The 24,139-nt window shown below is 51.9% G+C and overlaps 1 protein-coding gene across 1 annotated transcript in view; it reads right to left on the bottom strand.

The window, feature by feature from the left end:
- The window catches only part of Ryr3 (ryanodine receptor 3), a 273,574-nt gene that overhangs the window by 118,641 nt on the left and 130,794 nt on the right, over positions 1 to 24,139 (bottom strand). Inside the window, exons 32-36 of the mRNA XM_013014307.1 lie at positions 23,231 to 23,317; positions 22,584 to 22,810; positions 20,799 to 21,594; positions 14,227 to 14,329; positions 12,287 to 12,424 (exon numbers count right to left, since the gene is read on the bottom strand). Coding sequence (XP_012869761.1) covers positions 12,287 to 12,424; positions 14,227 to 14,329; positions 20,799 to 21,594; positions 22,584 to 22,810; positions 23,231 to 23,317 — 1,351 coding nt within the window. The remainder of the gene's footprint in view (positions 1 to 12,286; positions 12,425 to 14,226; positions 14,330 to 20,798; positions 21,595 to 22,583; positions 22,811 to 23,230; positions 23,318 to 24,139) is intronic.

The raw sequence follows: 24,139 nt of genomic DNA, 5'->3' as shown, positions 1-24,139 counted from the left end.
GAGGGGGGGGGGGAGAAGGGTTAAACACGGCTCCTCAGACACCGGAGTTCTCACCACGGGTGAGATCTCTGAGCACCTTAGAGACCCCACACACCCTACACTGACGCCTCGACGTCACCGACTTCAGAGTTACAGAAGACACTTTCTGTGATGAACACACACAGGTAGATTAGGAAACAGAGGGGCGGTCAGGGCTGAAGGCTGGGAGCTGGACACCGACCATCGCCCCGGAGCCGACCTCACGCCCTGGGACTTGGCAGCAGTCGGCGGACACCACTTTCTCAACCAAGCACCAAGAGGCAGCAGCCAGCCGGGAAGGCGAGGCTGACCGCTGGGGACACTGCTGGTAAGCTGTGCTGTCTCCAAGTCCAGTGCTGAACTGAGAACCTCAGCGCAGACCAGGTTCAAGTCTGAACCATGGGACGAGGAGCTGGCTGGCGTGCCAGCGGGAGGACGAGGAATAAACTCGGTGGGCGCTTCCTGCGGCTGGCGCCCTGCCCACGCTCCGCCGTCTGCTCCCTGCCCCTGGCTGTGGCAGCCCTGGGCCCTACGTGCACTCTTGGCTCAGCATACGAACGCAGTTACTGACTGAGTTACTCACCTCAGACTCCTCAGTTGCTGATGCTCAAAGGCGATCTGGAGGTAAAGGACCAACTTAACTTACTGTGGTGCCTGCAGCCCTTCGGGCATTTAGGTGAGAGCCATCAGCCGGAAGCTCAGAGAGGGACACCCAAGTAGGAAGGTATAGAAAGATGACCCCAGAGCTCTCTCAAGGCAGGAGCTGCCAGACCTGGCTCCTCTCAGGAGACGCGTTTCTGGGACACACAGGCTCCCATTTCTGCTAGTTAACATTCACAGTCTGAACAAAGGCAAGCACAGACTCTCATACCCAGCAGAAGGTTGGCTAGTGCCTCTAATGCCTATCCGATAGCATGGAAGAATGATAGATCTCACCACCGATACCCAAATCCTCCACAGAGAGAGAATGCCCAGGGTCCAGCCTCCGCCGCACAGGAGAAGCGACGGTCAGAGGACACAGAACTGGTCACCAGCCTATGATTACCCCTCTCACCAGGGAGTCGCGATGAAACCTAGTAAATATTAGCTTTCAATTAACATGGATTTCAGGTTAATTTAGGATTTAGGTGAACTCTGAGCTCCATGCTGATCCAAAAATCCCAATTAGCCGATACCCCCCAAGAGGACAAATGAGCACCAGTGCTTCACCCTGAAGCACAGGGCAGGACAACTTTGAAAACCAAGATCCCTGTCTAGACAATCTCAGCTAGAACAAGGTAACCAAGCAAACAGACAGTCAAAACACAAATGTGGGGCTGTGGCTGGTGCTTGTTATCAAAGCTACTTAGAAGACAGAAATCAAGAGATCACAGTTTTAGGCCATCCCAGGTAAAACAGCGAGACTCCCATTCTAACAAATACACTGTCTGGGAGGAGTAAACTGGAGGATTGTGATCTGAGGCTATCCCCAGGCAAAAATGTCAAGCCTCATCTAAAAAGTAATGAAGCCAAAAAAGCCCAGGGCAAGGCTCAAGTGGTAGAGCACCTGCCGAGTGTGAGGCCCAAGGTTCAATGCCCAGTACCACCAAAACAGCAACAATAACAAAACCAAATATGGTCCCAGGTCCAAGCAAAATTCAGCATTGCGGTATCTAGTACACAGGGACAGATGGAACTCAGTGGGAAGTACGACACTGAACAGAGCTCCAGACTGTGAGGCCAATGTTCAGGGAGTAAGAAGACGCGAAGCCAAGGTCGGCAGGCCGGGGGTGGGCAGGGAGGGAGCACGCTGAAGAATCCTGGAAAGCAGGGCCTATTTTGGAGTCTGACATGTGCCAGATGCTCAGATCCACTAGCAAGCCTGAGCCAAGTCGGTGAACCCTGAGGTCAAAACACTCGGGGTTGAGGATGGAGCGGAGACGCTGCGGTTGAGTTTGCAGGACCACCGCACTTCATCTCCAGCTGGAACGGGAAGCTTAAACTAGCAGCAATGCCGCCAAGAGTCCTCGAGTGTATTGCCTCCTTAGCTGCAGCACAGCAGCTGCGACGCAGTGCCGTGGTCAGAGCATCACGAAGGACCCATGTCCTCCCCGGCTGTGCCAGGCCCCGGCGGGGATTCGCGTGGAGTGGGCGTTCCCTTGTCCACCACTATTCCCCGTTAACCTGGGGGTTCAGGCAGCATGCAAGGTCAAACATATCTGTTAGTAATTCTTAGGTGTTATTTGCCTAAGCATGTCCTGGGTGCGCCAGAAAAATGCTGATTTTTATCAAGGAAGCTCCTGGCTTCGCATTGACTCCGGCATGGCACAATGCTAAATACGCATAAACATCAGTGGCTTCTCCAGGGGACAGATTCGCCAAATTAGCCACGTTTCATCAAATGCCATTTCTGCCGAAGAGAACGAACCGAGGCTAGCCACAGCAAGTGAAAATATCACGACTAAGTGATATTTTCTTAAAAAATGAGAGAAGTAAGTCTTTCTCTTCCAATGGCAGCATTTGTTGCCAATAATGAAATGTGCGTTTTTCAAGGGAAAACTGAAAATTTGGCAAAACCATTTATCTGCACTGTGAGCTTTAACAGCTTCTCCATACTTGTGTCTTTTCTGATTGAACTGTTGATATTAACAAATGTGACTTTAAAACCTAAATGTGTCACATTTGGAGCTCTGCAGTACTCAAGGAGCTGATAATTTCTCAATGATCAATGCAGGAAATTTCACAGGAAAAGTCAATCAACATGCTATATAACCCAATAGATGGTTTCATGTCATAAAGTACAAAAACGTCTTCAATGGGGTTTCAGACTCCACATGTCAACTACGTTTTGAGACTGCTACTTGCTCAGTTTTGATACAGTATCAGAAAAGCAAGTCCACAACTTCATGGAGGGTCTATGAAAGTGCTCCTCCCTTTTCAACAGTTTTACCACTGTAAGGCTAACTTTATGCTATGTTTTAAATAAATACAAGAACCCAGCTGGCCGGGAAGGTGGCTCAGCGGTAGAGTGTTTGCCTAGTGTGCATGAAGCCCTGGGTTCATAAGCAGAAAAGTCAGAAGTGGTGCTGTGGCTCAAGCGGTAGAGTGCTAGCCTTGAGCACAGAGAGGCTTTGGGACAATGCCCAGGCCCTGAGTTCAAGCCCCAGGACCGGCAAACTCTCCACCCCCCCCCACACAAAAAGAACCCAGTTGCCTTTCAGATATCAAAGATGTTTAGCTAAACTGAAAATAAGCTACTGTTCTGTTTTTCAAATAGTAATTTTCTAGGACAGCTATTATTTATGTAACAGACAATTAAGGTTTCAGAAATTATTATTAAATCAATTAACAGGCAGACATTAAATGTCTTATTTTAACCCAGTAAACACTGACAAAATAAAAATAAACCTGAGCTTGAACACACTCTCTCTTTTTAGGATAACAATTTAAAATTTTAAAGCCAAAATTAAATGTAAATAGCTTCCTTCAATTACACAGTGTTCTCAAGAGTTCTTCACTACTTCAGTTGGGCCTAACTAATTTCTAGAAGTACAAAAAGCTCTTAAGACCAAAAGCTTTGAGAAGTGCTCGTGGGTGGGGTAAGGGCTGACGGGAGGCCAGGACTGGCCAGCACATCTCCCCAGCCCAGAGGACACGGGAGCCCTGTTCCTGAGGCTGCAGGATTCCAATCAAGGCACAGAAAGACTCAGCGTAGAAAGGTTTCCGAGTTTTTTTCTAGATGGGAGGTGGACTAAAAATGAGCGTAAGAAGAGTAAATACAGTGAAAACTAAAGAATTATTATTGTGAAAAACTGACTCAGCTGTCAAGGGCGCTGGCCATTATGCATTTGCATCAAAGTGCTTCCTGTTAGTCCAAAGGCGCGAAACACTCTGCTTTCCTCTTCTCTAAATGTGGCTTACGATCGTGTGCTTTAGAGCAAAGAGGATCCAGCAGGTGTCGGGCAAGGCTAAGGGCCTTCTTGGCCTGCTCCACGGCCCAGTGAGGTTGGGCAGGCCAGGAAGAGGGGGAGACCTTGATTCTCCAACCTCGCATTAGCCGGCCTTTCAGGAGGCTTTGGTGTGAGGAGTCCTGTAAAGCAGGCTGTGAGTGATAGAGCCTTGTTCTGGAGTCAGTGCACACCACCTCTTCCATGGGCTCGATTACCTGCAGTTCTCTATATTTCTAGAACAAGCCCCACGGTGTGGAGACCACAAAGCTGAACTTAAGGTGCACGGGAACCTTGAGTCATCTGTGAGGTCATAGGAGTATTTTTCCAATACAACCTTTCTTCAAGAAATGATCCTCACATGTAGCTCTTGAGTATTTGTATTTTTTCCCTTACATCAGTGGAGAATGCTGATGATTTTAGTAGCATTTCAAATATTCTCTGGATACACCTGAACCTCTTTTATAACCAAAGAGAGACAATACATAAAGAACAGGTGCAATTGAATACTGATTACATTTCTGTTGCTTTTCTAAGTTTATCTTTAGAAATTATGCCCTTATAATCCCTACAAAACACATCAGTATTCATAAGAAACGACTCCTGACGCAGGAGAGAAGAGGTGAAGTTTATAGTCTGCCACTGGGGCCAATCTGTCTTCCTTGCTTACTAAAGATTTTCCAGCTGAACCTTGAAATTCTGGCATTCTCATCCACTAATTGAATGGAGCTTCAAGAGGGCTGTCTCAGTGTACCAGCTGCTTCATTTCAGGGGGTTTCTGGTTTAAAAAAAATCAAGCAAATCCTCAAACAGAATGTCTAGGGAAGCTGGTCGAGCACAGATGGTTCCCTGGATAACTACAAACGACTTCATTTATGAGGTTAGCATTAAGTTGCTATCTCCATTTTTGCAATTACTGTAATTAGGTATAGTCACATTGAGGCAATTATATTGCACCTATGATCTACAAGCCACGTTTAAAATGAACGGAAATGTTTCTAAGGCGTGCTATTGTTCAGGAAGACTTGATGCCTGAGCAGTACTTTAGAAGAGAGCCACCCCTCCATCTGGACTAGTCCAACAGCATTCCCAAAGGGGACTCCAGTGTCGTCCCGTCACCGCCAGCCTTTCTGTCCGTCCGTGTGGAGGCCCACGCATGAATTCTTGCTCAGTGATTTATTTCCTCCTGAGAGTCATTTTATAACCTGCTTCTCTGGTTTCAGAACCAGCCTGCCACCTGCGACCCTTCCAGGAAAACTGTCTGCCACTGCCACCACAGTTACTGTAACTCGTAGTTAAGTTACCTGGGTTCCCAGGGCACTGGCCACAAGGAAGGATTATTGAGTCTCAGGATGCAAGTTGCATTTTTAGGTTGCAGGATTCTAGAAAGATGTTGCTTTTCTTCTCCAAATTTAGATTGCAAGTCAAGTGGTCCTCATCCAGTGAAGTTCATGTTTCCTATCAAAGGTAGCTTCCGGCCCTGGCAAAGCAAATCCTTATAGCTTAAAGATCCCACCTCTGTAATATTTTACATTTCTGTGAGAGCTCTTAAATCTGGGTCAGTCTGAAAGAAACAGTCTCCCACTTACACTGAGAACAGAGGGTAGACAAAACTGCACTGTACTTAGGCTAAACTTAATCCATAGTCTCGTGTTACAAAAACATCTAAATTATGTACACTTAAAATTCTAGGTGATTAAAAAGCCAGCCTGCAGTATGGTGTAATGCTCAGAGCACATGAACAGGTGGCATTCTAAATGACCTCTGCTTTTTTCTTCCCTTAAGTAGGCTGAATAATGACCTCAAATATGTGCTATATCCCAATTTCTAGGACGTATTTATTGCACAAGACCTTGCAGCAGTGCTGTGAACACTACCAGGAAGGCAGGCTGCTGTAGATTACGGCTCCGAGTCACAGGGCCGCTGTAGATTACGGTTCTCTGAGTCACAAGGCTGTAGATTAAGGCAGAGGTCAGAGTGAGATTATAGCAGGGGTCTTCTAGAAGTCAGAAAAGGCAAGAAATGGGCTTAGAAGGGCGCAGAAGGCACACCATCCTGGCTCTCTCGTTTTGGATTGTGGCCTCCATAACTCATAAGACAATGTACGGCAGTTTGCAGCAGCAGCAATTAGGAAATTCATCTACTCCAACTGGGAGGAGTGCGGCGTGAGGACACTGACTCTTAGGAATAAAGAAGAAAACTCTGAGTGGGCTGCTGACATAGCTGGAGGTCTGTCTCCATCAGGCCCAGAGCTTAGACCGAGCCAGGATCAACCTTAAGCAGAGAAAGCACCTACTGTGGACTGGCTGTGGACCACTACACAGGAATCACACACAAAGCCTCCAGGTCCTTACACAGCCGCAACTCTTCCTCTGGACATCAAGAGCTATCTCTACTGCATCTCAACATTAGGCGCTGAGCAAAACAGAGGCTGCGGAAGACAGGCACAGTGCACAGCGAGTAACACCCGCGACACACAGAACCCATCCACCCTCAGAGCCTCCTGACCACGACACGCAGAACCCATCCACCCTCAGAGCCTCCTGACCGCGACACGCAGAACCCATCCACCCTCAGAGCCTCCTGACTGCCACACGCAGAACCCATCCACCCTCAGAGCCTCCTGACCACGACACGCAGAACCCATCCACCCTCAGAGCCTCCTGACCACGACACGCAGAACCCATCCACCCTCAGAGCCTCCTGGCCGCGACACGCAGAACCCATCCACCCTCAGAGCCTGCTGACTGCGTGCCAAGTCCCGCCTCACCCAGGGCCCGTGATCCTCAGGATCCAAGGTGGGCTGTGTTGACGTCAATCAGCCAGCACCTTCTGTTTTCCACGTGGCCACGGGCATTGGCTCATGGGTCCTGTGACCAAGTTCTCCAATCAAAGGTTCTTGCTTGGAATACCAGGGCAGGAGAAACTGCCTTGCTTTCCCCTGAGGCATCGCAAGGCGCAGTCCTAAGACCCAGAACTTCCCTTCCATCCCACCACAACACGCAGCAAAGCTAGAGTGAAGTAAGGCGGTTAGGCCTGCGGCGCCATATTGGCCACGTGGTGGGTGCGAGGGTCCGGCAGCTTGTCTTCTGCTGGGGGAAGAGCCACGCCCACCCACCTGCCTCCCAGGTAATGGGCGTGCCCAGACCCCTGGAGGCAGGGCGGGCACGTCTGATAGGCTACTGAATCTGTCAGTCCAGTGACTGGACTGGGAATTTCCTGCGGATCTGCCCCCGCACCCACCTACTCAGGCGGGACCAGCCTAGCGCGTGACCGACCGCGCCACGTGTGTCTCCACGGTCGTGTCCTGCCCTGGCTCCTGGCTCGTCTCCAGTCATCACGGAGCTGAACTGGCTTGTTGGTATTGTGTTTGTTGTTTCTTTCCTCTTTAGCATGTTTCCTAGCTGTGTCCTGTGTATTTGCGTGCCGCAGGGCTTTGTAACAACGGGCGGCCTGCAGCCTGCTACCTGCATAATAAAGACTCCAATACTCCATATTTCAAACTGTGGCTTCTGGGATGATTCACCCTACAACCAGAGGTAGAACAAGACATCTGTGGAGAGAGGGGGAGAGAAAGTGAGAGGCGGGGGGAGGGAGAGGAGAGAGAGGGAGGGGGGGAAGGGGGGAGAGGGGGGGGGGGGGGGGGGGGGGGGGGGGGGGGGGGGGGGGGGGGGGGGGGGGGGGGGGGGGGGGGGGGGGGGGGGGGGGGGGGAGGGGGGGGAGAAGAGAGAGAGAGGGAAGGGGAAAGAAGTGGAGGGTGGAAGGGAAGGAGAGGGGGAGGAGGAGGGAGGGGGAGGGAGAGAGAGAGGGAAGGGGAGAGAGGGGGAGAGGGAGAGAGGGAGGGAGAGGGAGGGGCAAGGGACAGGGAGGGAGGGCAGGCAGGCAGAGCTGCGGATGAACCCATCCCATGCTGGTCCATCTCTAAACCTATAGGAATGCGTCTGCGTCTACGAGGCTCCGTGTGTCCTCAGAAGTGGAACTTTCAGGTACCAGAACACTAAGCTGAACACTGTTTCACCGAGTTTGTATGTTCTTAGGAGTTACTATTATTCTCCCTTTTTTTACAAGGAACCTGAACCACACAGAGGTTAAGAAAGTTCTTCACATCACCTTTAGCACCGACAGAGCTAGGATTCAGGACAATGCTGCGGAATCGCTTCAGAGATGCTCGCCTACATAAAACTCACAAATAGTTGCCTTGATTAATGCTTTAAATTTATATGGTGCATTCCGTCTAGATACTTCCTTAATAAAATTCTGGAAGAGATTCAGAAAAAAAAATCCTGAAAACCACAAAGCTTTAATTCCTTTTATTTTGATCTTCTGACATGCAGCTAGTCAGCCTCAATGTCTTTACCAATAAAATAAAATTACCCTATAAAGTTTCCCTTGATGAAAATTAAAATAAGCATGACATAGTAAGAAGAGCAGGAGTTGAGGAAGAAGGGACTGTGCTCGTAGGTTCTTACAGCAGTGCGTCTGTTTCGGTAAGTTTCTACAAAGTCAAGTTGGGCTTCATAGTCTAGGGTTATATACGTGAACCCTGAACTCCAATGTCTTAATGCATCAAAGACGCCCGTGGCTGCACTATTAATGGCCAGTGTCAAGAGCGCTGCTACCTCCACGTTCGACTGCCTCCTCTCAACATTACACAGCTTGCTCTTCCGAAGAGCAAAACCCAACATGGAAGACACAAATGCTGGGGACTTCAGGGCTCCTGACCGAGGGGTGAACGGCCCGATCACCGCATCAGCACACACCACTAATCACGCGGAGACCAGCGAGGCCCTGGGTGGCCCGGGGTCGGCTGTGGTGGCCGCTGCAGGCTTGACTCAGGGGTCACACCATGCGGGACACACTCTGACCCTGCTGGGAAGATCCACAGGGAAGGCCTCACCCTCGGGGCCAGTGCCCCGGAGCGCCCGAGGCCCAACGCCTCTCCCCACCAAATTGCTGCTACTTATTAGCAAAGGAGGTCAGGGAGAAAGTTAAGTCGATTGACTCCAACGAGACCTGGGAGAATCCTCTCTGGAGCTACTTTCTCTGTTTCCCGCCCCCTCTGGGTCTGGCTCTGCGGTCGGGGACCACTGTCTCTCCTCAGGGGGCATTGAGAAGGTCACAAAGCGCAGGACCCCTGGAGCTGCTCCCCGGGACGGGAGGGAGCAGGCTCCGGAGCGTGTCCCAGCCAGGAAGCCGCCCCAGCCGGGGCGCACAGGCACCCGGCAGAGCCCACTTGGGATTCACTTTCTGGGCCTGACTGCTCCTTTACTCCTACACAGGCTCCTCCCGCTGTAGAACAGAGCCAAGGTTCAATTCCTGGCCGGCATCCACACTGCGCGCTTCCTCATGGGCAGCCAACGTGCCAGACTCTGTCAGGCTGCGTGGACCTGGCATCCGACCCTCACACGCTGTCAGGCTGTGTGGACCTGGCATCCGACCCTCACACGCTGTCAGGCTGTGTGGACCTGGCATCCGACCCTCACACGCTGTCAGGCTGCGTGGACCTGGCATTCGACCCTCACACGCTGTCAGCCGGCGCCAACCTAATATGCACCCTCGCAGCCATCATGCAAGAATAGGGGACAGCATTTCATCAATGACGATGACGCTTCATAGCCTAATTCTTTGTTTGGGCAAAAAAACACTAATCTTTTTTTGTTGTTTATGTTGGTCGTGGGGCCTGAACTCTGGGCCTGGGCGCTGTCCCTCAGCTCTTCAGCTCAAGGCTGGTGCTCTACCACTTGAGCCACAGTGGTGCCACTTCTAGTTTTCTGGTGATTAACTGGAGATGAGTCTCATGAGATGAGTCTCATAGATATTCCTGCCCAGGCTGGCTTTGAACAGAGATCTTCAGAGTAGCTAGGATGACAGGCGTGAGCCACCGGTGCCCGGCGAACACTACACCTTGGTGAACAGGGTTCTTGTGAACAGGTGATTGCGGGGCTCATGGGGTGACCTGCACAGAAGCAGAGGCCAGGATGTGAAGTCTTCTGTTTCCAGCAGCCCAGGGGCTCTGGCCATGTGTCAGGGCAGACGGCAGAAGCAGGTGCTTCAGCCCAGGGCGGTTCCCAGGCCGGCTGGATGCCCGCTCACCCCCAGCCACCAGAGAAACTTTGCTCCCGTGTCCACAGCCAGATGCTGCCCGTCTGGCTCCCTGGCTCTCTGGGGTCTCCTCCATCACAGTGAGATAACTGGCCTGGTGCTTCGGAAATCAGCCAACCAGCCTCATAATCACCGTCTCCAAACATCGAGGAGATTAATGACCGATGATGATGATGATGGGGAACACAGAGAGGCAGAGGACTTGTGCTCACGTGTTAGGACAGAGGCCTTCAAAATGAAGGTGGAGTTACAGCGGACGTGGGGCCCTACGACCTCAGTGTTTACTCTCCTGGAGAAACCACCAGAGGCGTTCGGTTTGGTTTCTGTGTTTATCTAACCAGGACGGTGGATTCTCAGACTAAAGACAGTATCCCTGCTGCCTCTCCGCCCCACCCCCTGCCCTGGACACAGGAACCCCGAAGGGTTCTGGGTGGCAGATAGGAAGATGGCTCAGCTCTCAGCCCATTTCTGACTTGCTGCATGAACTTTCCCAATTATCTTGCTTCTCTAGTTCAGTCACCCTGACCTGGCGGTGACGGTTTTGGCGGCTTGCTGTGCGGATGGAAGGCGTCTAGCAGAATGCCTGGCATACGGCAAGCCTCAACCACGGCGACGGTTTCTGTCTCCCGAGTACCATCGAACTCTAAGCAGAGTCCGCCAAAAGGCAGGCCCCGCGCTTCCGGGACAGACTGCACGGTGCACGCTGCACCCCAGTGACGGAGCCAGACTCAGAGCGGAGACCGCGACTCCGCCATTCCAGCGCCGGCACGCCTCTCACCTGGTGCTGGGACTGACGGCCTTCTGTCTGCCAGGCGGCGCCGTCGAGGGAGAGGAGATGTGCACAGAAGATCTGTGTGTGACCTCTACGAACTAGGTGAACAGAAGGCTTGATGTCCGCTGCCCGGGTCTCCATGCCCGCACAGGAAACGGACCGGGCTCCGGAATCCACCGGATTCGCTTAACCTCGGCCTCCTTCTTACGTTTCCAGCCAGCACCTTGCCTGCTCCCACCGAGGATCCACTTTTTGTTGCTGCGGTCTGTATTCATTTTTTACTGATAGCATGACAAGTTACCATGCATTTAGGAACTTGAAAAATGCAATTTTCTTATAGCTCTGTAAAACGAAGTCTGACCTGCGCCTGGACAAGAGTCAAGAAGTGGCTGAGGAGACTCTTTTCAGAAGCTCTCAGAGAGAACCCTCTCCGTCCCTGACCTTGCCACTGTCCTTGGCTCAGAGCCCCTCTTCCACAGCCTCTCCCCTCCTTCCTCTTCCTCCCTCCCTCCTTCCCAAAACAAAGGCTCCATTCTCCTAGACTCCCCCTCTCCATGGTAACTGATGGACTGGCCAGGAAATGCCATGCGTTGCCCCAGTGCTTTAAAACTCCCACTGACGAACGGAGAGGATGCGTTCCCCTCAGAGACAGTCTGACAAAGATAAAAGGTCAGTGCCGAGGATAATAAGATGGATGAGCCCCCAAAGTGGTGTTTTCAGATGAGCTTATCATATGTTGACAATCTATTGCTCTAGTTTGTGATTTGAAAGTGTGTTCCAAGATGATTAGGAACACAGGAGAAGATAAAAAGTAGCTATATTAAACTTGGGAAATCCCTTCTTTCTATAAATGATACATTTGCTAAGTCTAGCAAGGAGAAGATCGATTATGTTTAACATTCAGACAATCTTCCTCTTGAAATGCTAATAGTTTAGCCAACTCCCCTGTAGGAAAAAATATGATCTTGTTTCAACTTGGGTCAAATGGTAGGCATTATCCACAAGGTAAAGATAGAAATAAGGTCTCTGTATTGAAAATTAGCAAGGAACAGTCCTCTACAGTGCTGAGCTACCAGTATGAGAATTCAAAACCCCAAACACCCATGTTTTATAAGCCCCTTTTACTATCATTTTATTTCTTCAGCAGGTCAATTTTCTGTATTAACAAACCCCAAATAAAAGAGATAGAAAATGACAACAGATAAAAGAAGGCAATGAGGAAAAATGCAGGACTTCCAGGTAGACAGACACCAAGCCATTGAAACCACAGGGTTCAGGAGCCTGAAGGCCAGCTCCTTCAGCTGGAGAAGGGGGCAGCTCTCCATACACAGCAGCAGCAGCAGCGATAGCGCCGCGCGCAGCTCCTGTGCCGCTCTGGTGCGCTGACACGCACTGGCTGGTGCGTGGTAGAGAGCCAGGAGCCTCCATCGAGGCTGGAAGGGGCAGGTACTGGGGGCTCGTGGCTTACCGGGGTATCGCTCCTCCTCCTCTGCCCGCTTCATCTTCTCAGGCCTGGGCGGGCCTTTGATTTTGTACACCAAGGCACGCAGTCTTCCTGGCCAGGAGCTGTCCTCCTCCTCCTCCTCCTCCTCCTCCACGGGGACACCTAGCAAGCCGCAGAACAGAGAGAAGACCTGGATACCACACGAAACCCCAAGCAGAAGAACGAGCATACGAATGCGCCTTCTGGAGCTTCCTAAACAGATGGTATGATGCCTTCAGGAAAGGTTTTGTGTTTTTTGTTGTCCGTTGTGGGGCTTGAACTCAGGTCCTGGGCACTGTCCCTGAGCTTTTCAGCTCCAGGCAAGTGCTCTACCACTTGAGCCATAGCACCATTTCCAGTTTTCTGGTGGTTCATTGGAGATAAGAGTCTCACAGACTTTCCTGCTCTGGCTGGCTTTGAACTGTGATCCTCAGATCTCAGCCTCCGGAGTAGCTAGGATGGCAGGCATGAGCCACCAGTGCCCAGCAGGAAAGGTTTTTAAATAGAAATTTCCTGCGTATCAGACATATTTATCTTAGGGCTTTAACTTTTCCTAACATACTTGAAAAGGACTCTCAAGTCTTCAGAAAGAAATACTTTTCTTTTCCCAAACAGACATTAAAAAAAACAACAACCCCCAAACAGCAGAGCCTCGGATAACGGTTAGAAGAAATCCACAATATCAGCACCTTAACAGAGTGATTTTGGAGAAGAAGCACCACAGCATTAAAGTTTGTCTTTTTTTCATATACGACTCCACCCGCTCCTGTACCAGCATCACGATGCGTGAGAGACTCAAGACCAACACAAAACGTATTCAGGTGGGATTGCTTGCTTAGAATCCTTAAAGGAAAATATTACGCTTAACCCTCCCATGTACATAGATACTGAAAAGCAGAGCATCCTACTTCCCGGGAGCAGAGCCCCCGCTGCAGGAAAGCAGAGTGAGGTGAATATGAGAATCAGTCATTTTCCTTCTCTCTGTGGAGACCCCTGCTCTTGCTCTGTCTCCTCACAAGGCCTCTTCCAGGCAGAAGGATCCTCAGTCACATCCCGCCAGGCCCACTTTCTGTGTGATTTTGGTGTGGAGGCCCTTGCCCGTGGCCCGTGCCCGCCCGCAGCTCACCACAGTGCAGGAGCAGGTCCCCGTGGACGTGGCCCCTGCCCGCCCGTGGCCTGTGGCCCATGCTCGCCTGTGGCCCGTGGCCCGTGCCCGCCCGCAGCACACCACAGTGCAGGAGCAGGTCCCCGTGGACGTGGCCCCTGCCTGCCCGTGGCCCGTGCCCGCCCGCAGCTCACCACAGTGGAGGAGCAGGTCCCCGTGGACGTGGCCCCTGCCCGCCCGTGGCCCGTGCCCGCCCGCAGCTCACCACAGTGGAGGAGCAGGTCCCCGTGGACGTGGCCCCTGCCCGCCCGTGGCCTGTGGCCCATGCCCGCCCGTGGCCCGTGGCCCCTGCCCGCCCGCAGCTCACCACAGTGGAGGAGCAGGTCCCCGTGGACGTGGCCCCTGCTTGCCCGTGGCCCGTGCCCGCCCACAGCTCACCACAGTGGAGGAGCAGGTCCCCGTGGACGTGGCCCCTGCCCGCCCGTGGCCTGTGGCCCCTGCCCGCCCGCAGCTCACCACAGTGCAGGAGCAGGTCTCCGTGGACGTGGCCCCTGCCTGCCCGTGGCCCGTGCCCGCCCGCAGCTCACCACAGTGCAGGAGCAGGTCCCCGTGGACGTGGCCCCTGCCCGTGGCCCCTGCCCACCCGCAGCTCACCACAGTGCAGGAGCAGGTCCCCGTGGACGTGGCCCCTGCCTGCCCGTGGCCCGTGCCCGCCCGCAGCTCACCACAGTAGAGGAGCAGGTCCCTGTGGACGTGGCCCCTGCCCGCCCATGGCCTGTGGCCCATGCCCACCCGTGGCCCCTGCCCGCCCGCAGCTCACCACAGTGGAGGAGCAGGTCCCCGTGGAAGTCATACAGCTCCTCACGGATGTCCTCCGGGCATGGGCAATTCTCCCCCAGCTGGAAGTTGAGAAGCATGTTGACCTGTGTGGTGGAAAAGAAGCGACTCAAATGCTTTAAGAGGATGGCGCATTTTTAAGAGCTTAAAATCTTATGGGTGAGAAAGATAAAAATCTTAGTTTACTTCTAGAAGAAATAAAGGATGAAAAAAGGAAGGAAATGACTCTTTAGTTCTCTATGTCAGTGAGGAAATTCAGATCCTTCTTAGACATTTAATAGGTTCCTTCTTTATCTTAAAGCAAAATATATGTTTAACACAGGGAAAAATAGACCTACTTTATTTAGGACCTCCTGAGAATAAATAGATTTCTAAAAAAATTCGTTTTATCATGAAAGAGACTTTTAAAATTGTGGGGTTTTTTTTTTTAGCCCATTGCAGAGCTTGAACTCAGGGCCTGGGCTTGAATTCAAGACCTGGTGCTGTCCCTGAGCCTCTCTGTGCTCAAGGCTAGTGCTCTACCACTTGAGCCATAGCACCACTTCTGGCCTTGGAGCAGTTAATTAGAGATAAGAGTCTGTGTGTGTATGTGGGGGGGGGGATGGGAAGGGATGGGAAGGGGAAACAAAGGAGGCGGCTACAATGCTTGATAAGAAATGTACGCATTATCTTGCCCATGGAATTGTAACCCCTCTGTACGGTATTTTCACAATAATCAAAAAAAAGGTCTCACGGTCTTTCCTGCCCAGGCTGGCTTTGAACCGTGATCCTCAGATCTCAGCCTCCTGAGTAGCTAGGATTACAGGCGTGAGCCACCGGCACCCGGCTTTGTGATATAATTTTAAAAGGCAATCATTCTCAGATGGCACTGGTAACTCATGTCTGTAACCTTAGCCACACAGAAAGCTGCGTTTCCAGCCCAGGCAGGAAAGTGAGACTCTTATCTCCAATTAACTACCAACCCCCCCCCAAAAACCCACCAAAAACAAAAACAAAAAAAGAAAGCCAGAAATGGAGTTGTAGCTCAAAGTGTAGAGCGCTAGCCTTGAGCACAAAAGCTCAGGGACAGCACCAGGTCTTGAATTCAAGTCCAGGACCAGCACACACACCAAAGGATAATCTTTCTCAAGTGTATAGTTTAGTGGCATGAAGTACATTGTCATTTTCATGTAATCATTTCTACTGTGCATCTGGAAATCTTTCCTTACGCCTCACTGGATCTCTGTTCCCATTAAATAATGAACTGCTAGTTCCCCAACCTAGTCCTTTGCAATCACTGTTCATAGCTACTATTTTCTTTACAAATTTTGCTTAGTTTTTTGTGTGAGGGAGGAAAAGTGGCTGGTATATAACAGTAGCTTTCAGGTTTTTATCCCTCTGATTCTAAAAGTAATTTGCCAACTGTACAAAATGAAGAGAATATCTAAAGAAGGTTTACTGTGACCCTACTACACGAAGGTAACTACTGTGGCCATCCAATCTCCTCCAGACTCTGCGTCCACACAGGGCCATGCGACTATCCAGTACCTTCCAGACTTGCGCGCCACACAAGCTGGGCTCATACTTTCTTAATTTTCCAGTTGATTTATCCTGAACATTTTATTTTCCCACTACCAGATAGAGCTTGAACTTGGGGCCTCTGCTATTCACTTGTCTTGCTTGCTTAGTTGGTGCTCTATTACTGAGTCATTTGTCCAGCCTCTAGCATTTTGCTGGTTAATTGGAAATAGAGTCCCTCAGATTTTTCTGCCTGGGCTGCTTTGAACTGCCATCTTCCAGTTCTTAGCCTCTAATAGCCAGGCTTAGAACTATAAGCCACTGGTACCCTGCTTTTAACCTTATTTTGAGTGGATGCATTTATTTCATTCCTCAAATGGACAAAAATGTGTGCAATTATATTTAGGGTGTTTCTTGCATCCACATAAACAAAGCAGCTTTGCAATTCCTTTTCTCTGTCTTTTTTGGTGGTGGAATTAGAACTTGGGGCTTTGTCTTTACTAGGCAAGCGTGGTACTTGAGTTTTGCCCTCAATCCTTTCTCTACTAGTTATTTTCACTAATGCAGATAAAACAGGATCAGGTCTTGTGTTTTGTGTCTACACTAGTCTCTCATTGTGACCACCCACCTACCCCCTCTGAGTAGCTGGGATAGAAGACAGAGACACCATATCTATCTGTCTCAGTATGAAAACTTGAACTCAGGGCCTTGCAATCTTTCTCAGCTTTCTTGCTCACAGGAGGTGGCATGCTACTACCACTCGACCCAGGCTTCCAGTCTGACATCTTGCTAGTTAATTGTAGTTGGTATTGCACAAACTTTTCTATCTGGACTAGCTTTGAGCTTCAATCTTCCACGCCTCAGTCTTCCGAGGTCTGAGCTACTGGCACTCAGCTTCTGTATGACTTGTCTGCTGAGATGGGGGGGGTGTCTTACAAACTTCTTTTTTCTTTTATGATTCTCTAGCTTTCATTCCAAGTAGCTAGGTGAGACACTGTGTCCCAGATATGAATCCTGTTCACACACCCTGCCATTTTCCTAGGATGAACTCACAGAAGCAAAATGAGTGGAGGAGCAACAGGTTTGAGCTTTAAAGTGGCTTTTCATAGGAACTGCCAAATTGCTCTCCAAATACTCACTACAATTAGCCTCAGCACCACGTTTATACAAGTGCGTGTATTACTCTGCCATCTCCATTACAGTAATGAGAGTCAACACATTTAAACGTTTTCCAATTTAATGGGTGAAAAATGTCATATCCCTGTTGCTTTAATTTGCATTTAATTGTTGAGGCTGAACTTTGTTTTTCCAAACATAAAGACCAATTTGATTTCACGTTTTGTGGATCTTCTGTTTATGTTCTTCTTTCGTTTTCCTCATACCAGGTAATTATCCTTTTAAAAATGACTTGGTAAGTGTTTTGCAGTCTTCTAGATTTTAACTCTTTGTAATGTAAATTCCAGATTTCGCCATCATTTTTATGGAGCTTTAAATCTGGCTCACAGGGTCTGTTTTTGTGTTTGACATGTAGGTTTTACATTCTGTAATCAATGTATCATTCTTTTTGCAACTAAGTCATTCCCCTAGCCTCAGATTAGTATTTTAAATAAAGACATACAGAATTACAAACAGAAACAGTAGTATGGAAATCTACCTAAACTATGGAAGGATTTGTGAAACCATGAAGTTGTATTTCATTAGCCGAGGTGAAAACCCCCGTGGGCCTTGTATAACCAGGACTCTGGAGAGCAGCGGACACAGACAGTGCTTCTACAGCTCCCCTCCGCCAAGGTGAAGAGAAGACACACACAGTTCTGGCTGCAGACAAAGCAAGACCCTTGCTACTCTGATGCTTCTATTCACCATGGAAAGCCACGCTGTGGAGATCGAGTTAAGCTGCTCTCTTGTGTCCTAGCCAGGTTGCCGAGCTTTGGACCATGTTCTGCAGGCCTACAACCCGGGGTCAGGGAAGCTCTGGAGGGGCCGCCAAACAAAGAAAACCTTGTGCACATGACTGCGTCAGCCGCCGCAGCCCAGCGCCACGTGAAGCGAGTCTGTCTTCCATCTGCTAAAGATTTCTGTTTTTAAACCATGAGCTTTACTTAAGATTATGTGGAAGGCTCTAAAAGCTTCTGTTACAAAGCATTTTCTTTTATAAGTAGGCAGAGACATTGCTTATAGTAAACTAATATCCATTAAGCAAGTTGGGAAAGTCATCTTTGTGGTTTCTCTGGGATGATAAACTATGGTAATTATATCAACAATATACACATGAAGTTCCTTATCAAATGAATATAAGATCCGCAGATCCTGTTTCAAAACAAAAAGAAAAACCCTAACTTCTGTGCTGAAAGAGCTCCCCTCTGCTGGTTCATCCAGACGGCAGAGCCACCGGCCTGCTGGCGGCGTAACGCAAGCGAAGGCCGGGCAGAAGTCGCGTAGCAGTAATCCCACGAGGCTCGTAGTCTATGGTTGGCCAGTTCTACCTGGAAAGGTCCTGGGTACGTGGCTCACGTGCTAGAGTGCTTGCCTAGCACCTACAAGCCCTGAGTTCCAACCCTAGTACTGGCAAGGGAATAAAAAGATGGAGAGGTCGACGGAATGGCACTTTTAGCTACAAGCCAGGCACTTTCCCAAAGGCCTTTTACAAAAGAAGGCTGCACCTCATCTCAGTTTTGACTTTCTTTTGCACGTAGTTATAATCCTCAGTGATTTTTGTCATCATTCAGAAGACTCTGGATACTGAGATGTAAACGTCTTTTTCTTCAAAGGTTCTAATTCCATGCATGCTGTTTGCCCAGTTGCTCAGGGCTGCTAACCTCTGAAGCTGAGCTAAACCTGCCAGTCACTGCTGCCCGATGCTGGGAATCGCCTGGGCTCTGGGGGGAATGGCAGGTGGACAGCTGGGTCTCTCGGCAGACAGTGACTTCCTTCATGTTTATTTTCTGGCTTCTTTGTTAACATGAATCACTTGTACAGATGTGTCCAGCGATGCACAGGTGCGGGGTGTCTTTGTCAGACTCCACCATCCTCTCTGTTTAGTTACCCAGTCTCCACCAGCTTCACTGGTTCACACATGCTCATGAAGTGTTTTGACCAAAGCCGCCTACCTCCAGCTTCTCCTTTTACCTGTCATCATTTTCTAAGCGTATTTTAACAGTTCACAGGGATTTCACCATGGGAAACTGAATTACCGTAGACACAAAATTGCAATTAGATCATGATCTCTATCCTATACTAATATCAACGCCAAGTGGATCAAATATGTTACTGTGAGCCCTGAAACTTTCAAACTACCACAGTGAAGAATAAGGAGAGCCCTGAAACGTACCCTGCGTGCAGCAGCTTTCTGAACAGAGCTGCTCCTTCCATTTTATCCCTACGCCAGCAGCATTAGCATCACCTGAAAGCCTGTGTAAAATATGAAGTTTTGAGCCTCCCCCTAGACCTGCTGAGTTGGAGCCTGTATGGATTAAGTTCTGGAAGGATTAAGAAGCACTGGTATAATTAACATTGGGGTGAGGCCTGAGTTACAGACTTGTGCACTGGTTTCTCAGAGGATTGTTTAGAACACTGGCAAGGAAGTATAGGGAAGGCCCGAGGGCAGAACAGGGAAAAGGGTGGACATCAAAGCCTCCCGCCCCACTGGAGCCAGGACCACGAGAACACTACTGGGAGGTGACCCAAAGAGATGCCATGAAAGGTGTGTGTCCACTCAGCTAGCTGCTGACAGAAGGTCAAAAAACCAAGCATGCAGCAGATGCAAAGTCCAACACTTAGGGCAGGTGGAGTAGTACTGCAGAAAACTCACCCGAGGACCAGCATCATGCTGAGCAAGCTAAAACAACCTTCTCCTGGATCCTCACAAGAGCCTTACAGGGTAGGAGGACACACCCAGATGACCTGCCCACGCGAGCCAAAGACACTGAGGCTCAAGGGGTCCTGAGCCTGAAACCACCCAGGAAGAGCCGGGCGCCCACAATCAGGGTCCGCGGTCTGAAGCCAACTCCACTGCTGCGATCAGTGTGCTATTCACAAATACAGGACAGGATGGCCCTGCCCAGGGACACAGGGACCTCCCTACGCACTGCCAGTCTACAAGCAGCCTCTGAATCTGCAAAGCCTTCGTGAGCAGTTCTTTACAGACCGCAAGAGCCTTCTCAGTTTGCATCCATCAGAAGGGCAATACACTCTGCCTTTTATTTAGCATCATTCAAGAGAAGCTTTTAAGAGCCAAGTCTTGTGGCTCAATCTTTCTTTTTTTTTGGGGGGGGTCCGGTCGTGGGGCCTGAATTCTGGGCCTGGGTGCTGTCCCTCAGCTCTTCAGCTCAAGGCTAGCGCTCTACCACTTGAGCCACAGTGCCACTTCCGGCTTTTTTCTTTTTTGTTTATGTGGTGCTAAGGAATCGAACCCAGGGCCTTATGCATGCAAGGCAAGCACTCTACCACTTGAGCCACAGCACCACTTCCGGCTTTTTTCTTTTTTGCTTATGTGGTGCTAAGGAATCGAACCCAGGGCCTCAGGCATGCAAGGTAAGCACTCTACCACTGAACTACCTTCCCAGCCCCTTATGGAAATATTTAAATGTTATATTTTGTCATAAGTAGGACTCACAGTTTACCACTAATAAAGCTAAGATTCTGCTTATTGTCTGACTTGGCAAGTTCCTCCACCAGGAAACAGCAGGATGCAGCGATGGAGCCGCAGGAATGGCTGACCCAGTCTCGCAGGCTGGGAAAGATGGTCCTATTCTGCTCCTTCCCGTTTTTTTTGGTGCCCTCAAGGTAGCAGCTGTGGCCCTGGAGCATTATGGACGCTGTGTCCCCGGAGCATCATGGACGCTGTGGGGGACGCTGTGTCCCCGGAGCGTCATGGACGCTGTGCCGGGCGGGCTGGGGATGCACTGCTTGTCAGCGTATGTCTCCTGTGAGCTCCCTGCCATCTCTGATGTATCTTCAGCCGCAGGACGGGGCCAGACGCAGTCCTTCCCTGCTCCCACGGTCCCTCCCTCCCCCTCCCAGGGCCCCTGCCCAGGGATGGCTTGGCCGCCCGGTTACCTGCAGCTTGACGGACTCAGGCATCCGGGTCTGCAGCAGGCCTCTGGCAGGAGCCTTCTTGCCAGCCTTTTCCCCAGCCTCCACCGCCTTCTCCTCCACCTGCGTGGCCTCCTCCTTCTCCGTGCCCTCTTCCGTCTCCCCCGCTCGCTCCCCAAACACAGAGGGGTCGATCAGGAGGAGGATCCGGCGCACATCGTCGTCATCAAACACACCCATGATCAGCAGGGTTCCAATGAGCTTCAGCACGGGCACGAACTGGAACTCCACGGAGCCCCCGACGGGGTCCCGGATGTGGGCCCCGCTGCTGTGCACAGCCTCCGTCAGCATGCCCAGCGCCTTTGTCTTGAGCAGCTCCAGGGGGATCTCAGGGCTCTGCTTCTGCGGCTCCTCCCTGGTGGCCACGGCGCTGGGGGTGGTGAACCGGCAGCCTGGCTTGAGGCAGGCCCGCAGCCCCACCCCGGGCAGCCCGGGCCGCTTGGACTGGTCCGGGTAAAGGCGGATGTCCCTGGTGGCGCGGGTGATGGGGATGATGTACTCATTCTTCATCATCAGCTTCCTCTCCTTGGCATTGGCCAGGTGGATGCTGATGAGCAGGTCATAGAAACCGGACCGAAGCAGGCCGGGGAGGTACTTGCTGTCGATGGCGTAGAAGAGCTGGGGCAGGTCGACGTGGCTGCACAGCGCACAGGCCACCCGGCTGTTCCCCAGGGCGCACACGGCGCTGTACAGCCGCAGCGTGTGGTAGTGGAACTGCATCAGGTCCTCCTGCTCGCAGAGCTCCAGGATGTCCACGCACCTGGGGAGGGCGGGGTCAGCCGTGGGGAGGAGGCCCCCCGGGGACCCGGGGCTCCGGTGCGGGAGCTCAGCGCGGGGGACCCGGGGCTCCGGTGCGGGAGCTCAGCGCGGGGGACCCGGGGCTCCGGTGCGGGAGCTCAGCGGGCGCAGGGCAGTGCAGGAGGGGCCCCGCCCTCCTCTCACACCTGCTCTAACTGCGGCTCACCATCACTAACCCAAACTTCTCCCAAGACTGAAAACCCTCGAGACACTGGCTTACCGAAGAGGAAAGAGAAAACTGTAAAACCCCCAACCCAAAAAAAAAATTAGATACAAGACAAACTCAAACACCTTGCTTTTATTATTACCGGCAGCACTGGGGTTTGAACTCGGGGCTCTGCACTCGCTAGGCAGGTGATCTAGCATTCTGTGAGCTAAGTCTCACTTTTTGCCAGGGCTGGCTTGGACAGCTGGGATGACAGGCGTACACCGCCAGGCCTGGAGCCTTTTCTATTAAGCTAGGGTCTCGAGAGTGCTTAGCCTGGCTGGCTGAAGCCGGATCCTCCCAATCTCAGTTTCTTGAGTGGCTGGGATTGTGGACATGAGTCACCACCTTGCACTGACTACTCTGCCTCTGTTGTAGGCTCGAGACAGTGCTCCATTTCCTGACATACTGAGCTCAGAGGGTGTGGCGCTCTGTTACTCCATCATCCTACCATAAAACAGAGCTACTGCACACAAACTTTGCACCTGGTTCCAAACTGAGACTGGTTAGCATGATGCAGCTCAGGTCTTTCCTGGCTTGAGGGCACATGCGTGTGGGTCCAGGTCGGACACTGTTGCTGCTCTTTGTGCCGCTGGGAGACCTGAGATGGGCTGTTCTCTGTTCACTGCTGCCTCCCCTGCTGCGGCCGCCCACCCTCCAAGGGCACCCTGCACGCGCCTCCCTGTTCCCTTCGGGGTCGCGTGGCTCCGGCCCCACGGCCTCCCGGCCTGGGGCCCCTCCGGTACCTGTTCTCCTCGGGGATGTACAGCGCCATCATCTGCAGGGGCTCCAGGCACTGCACGGCCCAGCCATGGCGCTCGCTCACCCGCTCCGTCTCCACCTTCAGGAAGCTGCTGGGCATGCGGCTCCAGAGCACAGGCTGCATGGTCTGCACGTCCAGCCGCGGCGGGCACTGCGGGATGGGGTTCTTCTCCTCACTCTTAAATATGGCTGCCGACAAGGGCATGGCATTCTGGGGCGGGGTGGAAAGGAATCGGAAAGACACCAGCGATGCGGAGATGCTCATGTACCGGGCTACCCTGTGGTAGCCCAATACGGTCCATGCAAACACGAGACACGGATCTCTAAGGGGCCCCGGGGCGTCTCAGCGTTGGTCGGAACCTGGCACCTCGAGTTCCATGAGGAATTCATTCTTTTGTTTCTGCCATGCTGGGGGTAGAACCCTGGGCCTTGTGCATGCTGGGCCAGCGTTCTACCACTGAGCCAAAGCCCAGCTCTGCGACAGGTGAGCTCGGAGCACCGGAGCCTAAGAAAGAGGGCAGGCTGCCACGTGACTCCCACCGGCAAATCAGGGAAGCAGAAGCGCGAGGCCTTCTCGGCCTGTGACCCCCCCCCCCTCCACGACTGTTACGACAGACAGGAAACACAGTACCTTCAGCTTCCCAAGTTCAAACTGAAACAAAGCAGTGCTTGTCGGCTGCAGGAAGACGGCTGGAAACACTTTTGTGTTGGGCTCCACCTGGAATCCAAAACACAGAGAGGGATTTGCCCGGTGTGGAAACGGCACAGCTTGCCGACCTACTGGGTGCGGCAGATAGCTCTACCATTCCGAGCTCTGCTAGACAAGCGTTGCTCGAGGCCAATCATTCCTTGCAGCTCAGACATCCTTGGGCCTGGTGTCTCTTGGTGGCTCCGGTCACTGTTTCCTGCCTGCAGTTCTGTGCTGTCTCTCTGGCTGAGATCTTTACCTGCGTATCCTCTCTCAGGTCTTGGTGCAAGCACTCTTTCTGGTATACAGAGCAGCCACAGGCCCGGAGTCACTAACTCACTACAAAAGGCAAGGGCTTCCACTGCTCCTGAATGGCGTCGCGTGTCGGTGGCAGGACATCCATCACGCGGGCCCTCGAGGCCTGGAAGGCGGCACCGCAGCATGTCGGTGTCCGCACTCCGGCATCCTGAGCTGGGAACGCACTCTGGCATCCTGAGCTGGGAACGCACTCCCGGCATCCTGAGCTGAGAACGCACTCTGGCATCCTGAGCTGGGAAGGCACTCCCGGCATCCTGAGCTGGGAACGCACTCCGGCATCCTGAGCTGGGAACGCACTCCGGCATCCTGAGCTGGGAAGGCACTCCGGCATCCTGAGCTGGGAAGGCACTCTGGCATCCTGAGCTGGGAAGGCACTCCCGGCATCCTGAGCTGGGGACGCACTCCGGCATCCTGAGCTGGGAAGGCACTCCCGGCATCCTGAGCTGGGAAGGCACTCCCGGCATCCTGAGCTGGGGACGCACTCCGGCATCCTGAGCTGGGGACGCACTCCGGCATCCTGAGCTGGGGACGCAC

Source organism: Dipodomys ordii, unplaced genomic scaffold (genome assembly GCF_000151885.1).
Source record: "Dipodomys ordii isolate 6190 unplaced genomic scaffold, Dord_2.0 Scaffold23, whole genome shotgun sequence".
Classification (NCBI taxonomy): domain Eukaryota; kingdom Metazoa; phylum Chordata; class Mammalia; order Rodentia; family Heteromyidae; genus Dipodomys; species Dipodomys ordii.
Note: the sequence above shows the minus strand (reverse complement) of the source record. Positions and strands in the feature narration are given on the sequence as shown.